The following is a 12,445-nucleotide window of genomic DNA, read 5'->3' on the forward strand; positions in this document are numbered from 1 at the left end:
TATTTATCCCTCAACCAACATCACTAAGACCGGTCATTATCACATTGTTGTTTCTTGTAGCTTGCTGTGTATAAATTGGTTGCCATATTTCTTAAATTTAAACAGTGATTACACTTCAAAAGTACTTCATTGGGCTGTAAGGCATTTTGGGACACCTTGACGTTGTGAAAAGCGCTATATAAATGCAAGTCTTGCTTCTTTCTTCCCACAGAATAGCCAGGATTATGCTGAAGACATACATTGCATTAAATGCTGTGTTTTTACAATACTTTCCACCAGCTATTGTGTCGGGTGCATTGTTTATTTATGTTAGCAACACTGGACTATAGAGCCAAAAATAAATCACTTGTGCTCATTCCATTAGATTTACTGTGGAATTAAACCAAACTATCACCTCCTTCATTTCTAAATGAGGAGGAATAATGTGCAAGGTCCCAACAAAATTCTTAAAATTTACATTTCATTCCATTAGGGGATAGAAAGTTAATTGGTTTTATGTCTGTACCAATTATCATTTTAATATTCTGCAAGTTGATAAGTAGCGTAGCTAAACTGCAGACATGACCAGGAAGAGAAATGAAATGAAATACAGTGTAAGCAGCTGAGTGCCCCTCCTACACAACGCTCCCATCCTGTGAAGTCACAGAACCCAGTACCCAGGAGCACAGGACTTTCTGTGGTTTCTCAGGACCACTGGCGTGGTAATAACGGGGGCCTTGCAAGCATTGCCCACATTCTGAGGACGAGTTAAAAATAAAACCGCGTCTGCCCGGAATCAAATAACTTTACTTTTTAATCCAAACAAAAAGTTTTGATTGGGGTCATAGTTGGTACATGATACACAGACTCAAAATGCCAGAGATCAGTGTGAATACAAACAGGCCATATTCACCTGCCTTAAATAATGTGCATCTATTAACAAGGCATTGATTGCTTGCACCAAAGCTTTCCCTTTGACCTCTTGAAAGCATGGATGCCTCAATGGAGTACAGTCCTATAGGCACCAGTCGCCAACTTTGCCAAGTATCTATTTTCTCTGTGCGTGTGTGAGCTGCTGACCGTGAGAGTCAGCAGCCCCTTCAATCATGGGTGATGGTTGCGGGGGAGGGTGGGTCGTTGGGAGGTGGGTGGGGAAGGGTTGTACCACCACAATCACACTCTCCACTGATGTCCACCGAACAAGTGGAGTCTAACCCTAAACATAACACTTACATTCTGATGAAAGGCCATCAACCTGAAAGGTTAATTCTGTTTCTCTCTCTCCACAGATGCTGCCAGACCTGCTGAGCATTTCCAGCATTTTCTGTTCTTGTTTCAGATTTCCAGTATCTGCGGTACCTTACTTTTGTATTAATGCTTACTTTGTATCATCTTCCAATGGTGCAGAAATCAAGAGCAAATTGTAACTTGTGACTATTTTAATATTTTATTTTATATCAGTATCCGTCCAAGCCAATTCTTTTTTACTTCAAAGATAGAATTACAGTAGATTTTAAATTTTAACACGGGGAACTAGGTGAGAAATTAGTTCCCTGGGAAACCAGACTCTATCTTCTCGAAAATTAACCCTCAATCTTCCAGGTCTCGTTCAGAAACTTTCGATTCTGCTGCTATGTAAAGTGCATTTTGTGTCCTTTTTGTTCTCACTGTAGTCAACATAATGGATGGACTATTAACTATACCTCCAACTTAAATTACAAGAAGCTCATGTCATTGTGCTGGGTGACCTACACTGGCTGCCAGTCCGGCAGGACCTCAATTTTATACTTCTCAGACTTGTTCTCAAATCATGTCCTTGCCCCTCCCCCTATCTCTGTAACCTCTCCAGCCCCACAACCCTCGGAGATATCTGCACAGAGATATCTCCAAATCTAGCTTCACCACTGGCTGCTGTGTCTTCAGCTGCCAAAGTCCTAAGCTTTGGAATTCCCTCCCTTAACCTCTCCACCTCTCTGCCTCACCCTCGTCCTTTAAGATATTCCTCAAAACCTATCTCTTTGACCAAGCCCCACACCAAGGACTTGAGCACGTAATCCAGGGTGACACTCCAGTGATATAATGCACGAATGCTGCAATATTGGAGGTGCCATCTTTTGAATGAGATGTTAAACCGAGGCCCCATCTCCCAACTCACGTGGGCATAAAAGATCCCATATTGCACTATACAAAGAAGAGTAGTGGAAGTTCTCATATTAAACTAGGCAATATTTATCCCTCAACAAAATCACAAAACAAATTATCCAGTAATTTATCTCACTGCTGTTTCTGGCATCTTGCTGTGCGCAAATTGGCTGCCAAGATTCCCTAAGTTATGACAGCACATTATTGGCTGTAAATGGCTTTAGATTGCGCTGAAGGTGTGAGAGGCACCACATGAACACAAGTTCTCCCTTGTCTTTATCTGCTGTCCATACATGTATCTATTCCTCCGAGAGTGACTGGGTCATGAGCAAGAGCAGAAAACACTGGCTGATTTTTTTCCAAGAACATCCACACCTGGTACACTGTTCACTCGAGCCCCCCACCCAGACCTGTTACACTGTTCACTCGAGCCCCTCACCCAGATCTGTTACACTGTTCACTCGAGCCCCTCACCCAGATCTGTTACACTGTTCACTCGAGCCCCCCACCCAGACCTGTTACAGTGTTCACCTGAGCCCCCCACCCAGACCTGTTACACTGTTCACCCGAGCCCCCCACCCAGACCTGTTACACTGTTCACTCGAGCCCCCCACCCAGACCTGTTACACTGTTCACCCGAGCCCCCCACCCAGACCTGTTACACTGTTCATCCAACCACCCTCTCAGCAACCCCTACCGCCACCACCCACCCCACCATCATCTCCCCCACCCCCCCCACATCCCCAATACCTCTCCACTCATTATCTTGAATGAAATCCATTAAGAAAAGACTTATCCAAGGCTTGAACTGGGGGCTTTCCTTACTCAGCATCAATGTCGCATTTTACTAAGTTAGCCGCACTCTTTCAGCCAGTATCTCAGGAAGCACACTGGAATAAAGCCCATAAACTATTGTTTAGTGTGATCTAAGTGGAAACATTCCAATGTGTCGTGCATTATGGAGAAGTCCCAAAAGATTTCCAAGCACTGTAACTGCTTTAGCAGTAAAAACAGGAAGTAACGGGAGGATCATTAGCTTTCGTTGTTGCTTCTGTGTCACATTTCTGTATGTCTTAGCTACTCTTGCTTTCTAAACATGTAAAAGATTAACTGCACAGAGTAGATAGGGCAGTATTTAAAGTGATGGGTTGTTTACATAACAGTTTGGAAAGTGAAATACAGCTCCTGTGTTTCTTCCACAGATGCAGTCTCGGACCAGCCTTGCTGCCTCTAATTGTACTGACTGTGAATGTACTGCCCAGTGTGTGACTGAGCTACACAGGCCAATATCAACACTCACCCTGCGGATAGTGAGGGAGGGGCTGCTAGGGCCTTAGCGAGCCTCACTTATCTGTACTCATATTGTTCCCAAGACTCACAGTTTCCTCTCATACACCACATAGCAGCGGTAATACAATCAGCCTGACTGTAACAGCAGCCCCGGATAAGGGAGGGACAAAATCCTTCTGCCAGGCTTCCACTCCAGTGAGCTCTGGTACAAGGGGAGTATGGAAGCCTGGACAGGACAGAATCAGGTTAAGCTGTGGTCCCTGCCATAGTCTCATAGTGGCTGAGAGTTGGGAGGGTGGGGGTAAATTTCCTGACCATTGTCAGCACATCAGTGGTGTATAAAGGGCATGGGCACTTTATCCAGGCCAGAGAAAGCATCTTTCCAGTCGATTCCACATTTTGAAAATGTCCCCTCGTTCTCTGTGGTCCTCCCAGTGATCCACCACCATTGTTGCAACCCAGTTGGGTAAAAGAGGAGTTTTTTTTCAGTAGTGAACTGCCCATTTCCGGGTCCTCCTGCTCATTGCTCTGCCACCTCACTGTCTTACACTTTCTACTTAGCTGTTCGTAGCAGCCTCCCATTTTCAATTTCATGTTGCCTATCGTCATCGTGTATAGGGAGATGGTGGCGCAGTGATAATGTCCTGAGACTAGTAATCCAGAGGCCCATGCTAATGCTCTGGGGACACAGGTTCAAATCCCACCACAGCAGCTGGTGGAATTTAAATTCAGTTAATAAATCTGGAATATAAAGCTAGCCATGTCAATTATCATAAAAACCCATCTGGCTGACTAATCCCCTTTGGGGAAGGAAATCTGCTGTCCTCACCTGGTCTGGCCTACATGTGACACCAGACCCACAGCAATGTGGTTGACTCCTAATTGCCCTTTGAGATGGCTGAGTAAGGCCACTCAGTTCCAGGGCAGTTAGGGATTGGCAACAAATATTGGCCTTGCCAGTGACACCCATGTCCCATGAAAGAATAAATATTTGTAAATATTTCTCCCTCTTGGTCTACATCCCTCTAGCCTTCCTTCAATCATCTCATTCAGCCTTAGAATATGGTCAATCCAACCTTGTTGCCTTTTCTTGCTGATATTCAATAGCGATCTTTCCTCTTCTGATATTCAATATCTTCTGATATTCTGATATTCAGTAGCGATCTTTCCTCTTCTGCCATCCTGAGATCCTGTGGTGCATGGTGGTGAAGGGGGATACTACAGCCAATCTTTACTCAGGCTTATTTTTATTCACGGAGTGGAACTTTGCTAGCGTATACCTCCTAACCCAATCACACATTGACCCAGATTTTCATGGGGACAGAAGGGATTTCCGACTTCGTCAAAATGATTCCAGGATGTCCCAGAACCAGCCACTTTCACCTGGGGTGGGGGCGGGGGGGGTGGGGGGAGGGAAATTAACAGAGGCAGGTTATACTTTGCACGTCTGTAGTTCATGGAGGCAGCTGCACGTGTGAAAATGTATCTGCCTTCAAACAGATCCAGTTTTTGGTGGTGGGATGTCCAAAACACGACATGTGGGCTTTAGACATTTGGGCAAAAGGCCTAAAGCTGCCTGAGTTATTTGGAGAGGTAGGGCAACCTTTTGGAAAGGCCCAGGTACCCCTTTAGAAGAAGTGAAGTGCCCTTTAGGAGAAGCCACTTGCCCTCTGGGATCGTTAAAATTGGACATGAATGTGCGTAAAATGAACTCAGTGGAACTGTAAAGATGTCAAGGCGTTTAAATCCCTAAACCCTTTATATTTTTTGAAAGAAAACATTCTGTAGTTGAAAAAAAATCAGCGCTTGCAATTTCACTAACTGTCCGCGGACGTATAAAGAACAAAGAACAAAGAAAAGTACAGCACAGGAACAGGCCCTTCGGCCCTCCAAGCCTGCACCGATCATATTGCCTATCAATTAAAACATTTTGTACTTTCGGGGTCCGTATCCCGCTATTCCCATCCTATTCATGTATTTGTCAAGCTGCCTCTTAAACATCACTATCATACCTGCTTCCACCACCTCCTCTGGCAGCAAATTCCAGACACTCACTACCCTCTGTGTAAAAAATTTGCCCCACACATCTCCTCTATAGTTTTCTCCTCTCACCTCAAATCTATTTCCCCTAGTAATTGACTCTTCCACCCTGGGAGATGCCTGCGGGTTATCATTATCGGATTAGTGCTGCCTGACTGATTCCACAACCTATCATTATCACTGCATGGGGGGTAGGGGGTTGCAAGTCGACAGTTTGATTGACAACTTTAAGTCTTTGATATGGGGCTATGAGTACAAACGTGTTTTCATAAGGGGTTAAGCACTTGAATAAAATGTTTGTTTTCATAAAGGATTAAGTTATTGAAGGAATTTAAATGTATTGAATGGGCTTTTATCATTACAAGCATTTTTTTAAAGACAAAATCTGCAATGGACACCTAGAGTTTTATTTTAATATAAAAGCAAAATAGTGCAGATGTTGGAAATGTGAAAGAAAAACAGAACATGTTGGAAAAACTCAACAGGTCTGATAGCATCTGTGGAGAGAGAAAACCAAAGTTAACGTTTCGAGGCTGTATGACCCTTCTATAGACTCGAAATGTCAACTCTGTTTTCCTCTCCACTGATGCGGTCAGACCTGTGGAGTTTGTTCCAGTATTTTCTCTTTTTACAATATTATTTTGTTTAATCTCAAAATGGTCTCCTGACCTTTGCCCTATGGTGGATACTGAGAGGGTTGGCATGGAAGGTATAAGGGCAAAGGGTGGGGGTGGGCATGGGTTGGCATGAGTTGCAGTAAGTTGGAATGCCCCATAAGGGGCGTAGGGTGTCGGTGGGGCAGCATAGGTTGGCAGATAGGGCATCGGAGTGGGTAGGGGGCATGAAACAACATGAGTTGGCATTGATGGGGCACAGGGAGTGTGTGGGGCTGAGGGTGAGCACTAGGGGGCTGTTTTTGGTCCTGTTGTTTTTTCTTTACAGCTGGACAAAGCCCCAGAGCACTGAGGTGGGCCTTTTAAACCTCCCCCCCACACCCCCCCCACCACCGCTCCCACTCGGCACCCAGCTGCCCCTTGTGGATGCCTCCAAAATCTTTCTGTGGGGTGGGGGGGGGGAGAAACCTGACTCTCATCGACACCTGACCACCCCCCAACCCCCACCCCTGGAATGAAAATCCGAACATGCACGGCACTTCCTCCCAAGTTGGAGATTTTCCCGACTGTGCGCTTCCAACTCAGGAGTTTCACTAAATGTTTCTGTATGTGTGCTCAAGTAAAGCCTCAATTAATACCCTCTGTCTGCATATAATTAAACACAATTGAAATACTATTAACACCGCCCCCCCTGGCCTTGCTTGTATCTGTCGGTGATGTAGCAGCGGTAAGGTTCCAGGGGGCTACATTGTTGGTGCACACTGGGCAGGTTAGGTAGAGCAGCTGACAGGGTCAGCGGGCTGGAGTGTAAGCGAGGGGCTTGGGAGCCTGATCAGTTGATACACTGACCTCGACAGCTCGGAATGTGCGCCCATTTGTTGCAGTTACCTCTACAAAGGCCTGCACTTTCTTCCGATTGTAGATCACAGCGCCAGCCTGCCGGAAGGGCTGTCGACTTCCTCGTGCCCACCCACCCAACCCAACCCAACCCCATCCCCACCAACATCAGCCAGGGTGGACCAGGTACAACATTCTTTATGGGAATATAAATGTGAATTTTACTATCACGAAGGATCAAGGGAGCAGCATAGGAGGCCGGGGGTGGGGGGGTACCGGGCGAGGGGGGGCGTGAGTGGGGGTGAGGGGGGGTGGGGGGGTGGTGGTGTAGTTAAGGCAATTCAGACACGATTCATGGAGAATAAAGCTCGGTAGGTACTGTTCCCCCAATAGAATATGCCGGCAGGCATTGGGGGAAACTCTATAACATTAGCAATAGGGGTGGAAGGTGGTGTAGTGGTATTGTCACTGTGGTAGTGATCCAGAGATCCAGGGTAATCCTCTGGGGACCTGGGTTCAAATCCCACCACAGCAGATAGTGAAATCTGAATCCAATAAAAATGTGGAATAAAAGCCTAATGATGTCAATTGTCATAAAAACCCACCTGATTCACTAATACCCTTCAGGGAAGGAAACCTGCCACCCTTACCTGGTCTGGCCTACATGTGACTCCAGACCCACAGCAATGAGTTTGACTCTTCAGTGCCCTCTGAAACAGCCTAGTAAGTACTCAGTTCTCAAGGGCAATCAATGAATGCTGGTCTAGCCAGTAACACTCTCATCACATGAATGAATAAAAACAAAATACAGGGATGGATTCATCTACTCATTGCTGTCCTTTACAGCAGAGCATGTCCCACTCACAAGCTTTGAGGAGATGGGATTGCTGGTTCACTCAAAGTCCAGGAAGCAATGAAGGTACCCACATTGCACCAAAGGTCACCACAGATCACCCACTCAGCTACACCAACAGGAAGAGAGTCAACTCCCTTGGTGACGACAAGCAGAGCATCCTCCTCAACATATCCACAAAAGACAGAAGAGATGACCATTACATTTTTCAGAATGCCATCAGTCCAGGATTTAAGCTGATAACCCATGTCGATGCTCTAACTCAGTACTGGGGCAAATTTTATATTGAATGTGCCATCCTGCGGATGAGACATTAAACCAAGGCCCATCCTACCCCTCTGCTGCTTCAGGTGTAGGTTGAAAGTCCCAAGACACCATCTGAAGGCAGGAAATTTTCTTGGGTAAAGATTCTTCTCTCAACCATCACCAGAAGAAGCAAGTTAATGACCTGTCACCTTTTGTTTCTAGGAATATCCTGTGTGCAAAATGGCTGCCACGTTTGATCCTACAATGAATCAACGTTTCCAAAGCAAATTTATTGGCTGCAAAACTTTGGATGTTTCAACTGGTGACAGTATAGTCAATGGTAGCTTCTGTTTGACAACCTCATTAATACCATTGGCTTGTTTATATTATTAATGATGTGTCGCCAATGGCAGTTTCTAACCCAAGCACCAACACATTGCCCTCAACAGAATCCCAAACCCTAAGCAATATCCTTAACTATCATCCTAACCTCACTACTGTAACACTAACCCTAAACCCAACCCCTAATCTTAACCCTAACCCTATACCCTCACCCGTCCAAAATTCTGAGGCTGCATTCCCATCATCTCTGGTAGGTGGGTGGATCACCCCTATGACCAACCACAAATGTTAACCCTAACCCCAATTTCTGATCTTGACCAGAACCATAAACCTAAGCCCAACTCCGAGCCAAATCCCTAACCCTAATCCCTAACCGTAACCTTAATTCCTCAATCCTGTGTTATCAATATTGTACTGCATGACTGATGTCAACTCCAATAGACAATGTGACATTGTCAATTGACATTGACATTGCACTGTCAATCATCAACCACTCTATTAAAATTAATGCGTGTGAAATGACTTGAACCATTCCAAAGAGACTTGATAAGGGTTTAGATAAATGTGTGTTCCTTTCACAGTTGAATGATAAATCTCCTTCATGTAGAGAGATTAACTTTCACATGTTCAAATAAAAAATGCACTGTATTTACAACAGCTTGCTTCCTATCAATCAACCCAGGCCCAGTAGGATGGATATTGGAGTTTAGAAGAATGAGAGATGATCTGATCGAAACACATAAGATTCTGAGGGGGTTTGATAGTGTAGATACCTGGAGGATGTTGCCTCTTGAAGGGGAGACTAAAATTAGGAGACATAATGTGTAAGTAAGAGGCCTCCCTTTTAAGACAGAGATGAGGAGAATATTTTTTATCCTCAAGGGTCATTGGTGTGTGGCATTCTCTTGCCCATAAAGTAGCGCAGGATGGGTCTTTAAATTTATTCACAGCTGAGTTATACAGATTCTTGTTAGGCAAGGGAGTCAAGGGTTATGGGGAGGGGTGGGTGGGTGTGAAGAGTTGGAAAGTAGAGCTGAGACCACAACCAGGTCAGCCACGATCTTATTGAATGGCGGAGCAGGCTCGAAGGGCTGAATAGCCTTACTCCTGCTGCTAAGTCCTGTGTTCCTGTGATAACCATTTATTAAGCTCTGCCTATCTTTTCCAAAAGAAAACACTGAAGCTTTACTTTGTAGTCATGGTTATAGTGACTCAGAACTGCCATTGTTCATTAATGAGTCCAATTAAGCACCAGCCTTTCCGGGAAATGGTTATTACAAAACAAAAATAAAAATACCTGGAAAAACTCAGCAGGTCTGACAGCCTCTGCGGAAAGGAACACAGTTAACGTTTCGAGTCCGTATGATTCTTCAACAGAACTAAGTAAAAATAGAAAAGAGGTGAAATATAATCTGGTTTAAGGGGGTGTGGGACAGGTAGAGCTGGATAGAGGGCCAGTGATAGGTGGAGATAACCAAAAGATGTCACAGACAAAAGGACAAAGAGGTGTTGAAGATGGTTATATAAGGCCCTCACACCTTCCTCTCCCTCCCAGAACCATGATAGGGTCCCCCTTGTCCTCACTTTTCACCCCATCAACCTCCGCATTCAAAGGAACATCCTCCGCCATTTCCACCAACTCCAGCATGATGCCACCACCAAACACATCTTCCCTTCACCGCCCCCCCCAGTGGCATTCCGTAGGGATCGTTCCCTCCAGGACACCCTGGTCCACTCCTCTATCACCCCCTACACCTCACCCCCCTCCCATAGCACCTTACCATGCAACCACTGAAGGTGCAACACCTGTCCCTTTACTTACCCTCTCCTCACCGTCCAAGGGCCCAAACACTCCTTTCAAGTGAAGCAGCGCTTCTCTCAATTTAGTCTACTGCATTCGTTGCTCCCAATGCGGTTTCTTCTACACTGGAGAGACCAAACGCATACTGGGTGACCACTTTGCAGAACACCTTCGGTCTGTCCGCAAGCATGACCCAGACCTCCCTGTCGCTTGCCATTTTAACACTCCACCCTGCTCTCTTGCCCACATGTCCGTCCTTGGCTTGTTGCATTGTTCCAGTGAAGCTCAACGCAAACTGGAGGAACAACACCTCATCTTCCAACTAGGCACTTTACAGCCTTCCAGACTGAATATTGAGTTCAACAATGTTAGATCATGAACTCTCTCCTCCATCCCCACACTCTTTCCGATTCCACCCCCCCTCCTTTTTTCCAATAATTTATATAGATTTTTCTTTTCCCACCTATTTCCATTATTTTTAAATGTATTTCCATCCATTGTTTTATCTCTACCTTTTAGCCTATTTCGATTCCTTCACCCCACCCCACCCCCACTAGGGCTATCTGTACCTTGCTCGTCCTGCTTTCTACCCTTAATTAGCACATTCCTTAGATAATATCACCACCTTCAACACCTCTTTGTCCTTTTGTCTGTGACATCTTTTGGTTATCTCCACCTATCATTGGCCCTCTATCCAGCTCTACCTGTCCCACCCCCCCCTTAAACCAGCTTATATTTCACCTCTCTTCTATTTTTACTTAGTTCTGCTGAAGAGTCACTTGGACTCGAAACGTTAACTGTGTCCCTCTCCGCAGATGCTGTCAGACCTGCTGAGTTTTTCCAGGTATTTTTATTTTTGGTTTGGATTTCCAGCATCAGCAGTTTTTTTGCTTTCATCTTATGGTTATTACAATGCTTTATCGGATAGTTTGGTTACAGCACAGAAGGAGGCCGCTCAGCCTTCAAACCTGTGCTAGCTCCCTGTAAGTGCAGTTTACCCATTCCCGCTCCATCTTCTCTACAGGTGCTTATCCAATACCCTTTTGAAAGTCATGACTGAATCTTACACGGGGTGTGTGTATCCTGTCAGGAAACATGAGGAGCTACGATCCAGCAGGCTTTATTAAATAAGGAGACACAGCGTTCACCTTCGCTCCTATCCAATAAATTTAAATATCATAAATGGAAATAATGGTATGCTTAGTGGTGTTACTCAGACTACACTCCTTCCTGCTCTTTCCCCTTGTTGGTTGTGGGCGGTGAGTTGAAATGCCCTTTCATTGACATTATGTAATTCTACGCCGTGACATGATGAATGAGGACAATGGGCAGTTGGCACTGCTTATGCCACCTCACTGGGGCAGAATGTCGCTATTTCACAGAAGCGAGAGTTCCACCCGCTGTTCCCAGGTCCCTCACTCACTCTGGTGTGAATATACACGGCACAGTGTCGGCCGGTAAACAGCAAAAGTTGGCAGGGGTGCGAATCCCGGCAGCAGTCACTGGATGAGGGCGAGGAGAGACACCTCAGGCAAGTTTCCTCTCGTTGCCCCCAAGAGCAAGAGGTGCCTGAGGAACAGGGTCATTCCCCCCAAAGGATAGGGAGCATGGCTGATTTATCACTTCCTAATCAGGGATGCTAAAGGTAGTGGTAGACTGGAGATCAAGCCTGTGGGCCTTCTGGAGTCTCTGTTATTCTGCATTGGATTAGCACCAATAAACTGGCTGCTGATATTGACACTGAAACACGAGGAGCAACTGACTCTGTCGCCTGCCTGAGGATAGCCCAAGTCCGTCAGTCCCACGACCACACTGGTCAGTATCAGTCCCCCCATTTGTGGATCCCATTGTCGAGCTTACAGCCAACTGAGCGACCCTTTGGTGTTTATATTGGCGCCGATGCCATCCCAAAGAGCTTCACAGTGAGGCACAAACTCCGAGCAATGACAAGATGGTGGCAGGGTTGTGCTGAACCACGAAGGGGAATGCTGGCCAGGATGAGGAGGTCGAATTGGACGCGTGGGCGTGAAGGGGGCCGGCTGACGGGCTGGCGGGGTGGAACAGGTCTCAGGCCGCGGCGAGCAGGGCTTTAGGCAAATTAGGATTCATTAGCGGGGAGCTGAAAAGCCAATTAAAGGGGGAGTTTGTTTGAGCAAATTGTGTCCGGAGGCTACAGAAGCGTGGACAAGGTTGGATAATTCAGCTTGCTGTTGAATCTGTTCCACACGCTTGTGCAGTCTGTTGCTGTAGTGATAACTATGCAAACCTCACATCCTAGCTACAAATCATATTGATTTAACA

General features: G+C 45.8%; 1 protein-coding gene across 1 annotated transcript in view; it reads right to left on the bottom strand.

Moving 5' to 3' along the window:
- LOC121284744 (mucin-5AC-like) overlaps window positions 1-12,445 on the bottom strand; it is a gene marked incomplete at its 3' end in the record, with an annotated part of 56,322 nt that overhangs the window by 23,952 nt on the left and 19,925 nt on the right. The window contains exons 3-4 of the mRNA XM_041200295.1: window positions 12,005-12,231; window positions 657-765 (exon numbers count right to left, since the gene is read on the bottom strand). Coding sequence (XP_041056229.1) covers window positions 657-765; window positions 12,005-12,231 — 336 coding nt within the window. The remainder of the gene's footprint in view (window positions 1-656; window positions 766-12,004; window positions 12,232-12,445) is intronic.

This window comes from Carcharodon carcharias, chromosome 12 (genome assembly GCF_017639515.1).
Source record: "Carcharodon carcharias isolate sCarCar2 chromosome 12, sCarCar2.pri, whole genome shotgun sequence".
Taxonomy (NCBI): domain Eukaryota; kingdom Metazoa; phylum Chordata; class Chondrichthyes; order Lamniformes; family Lamnidae; genus Carcharodon; species Carcharodon carcharias.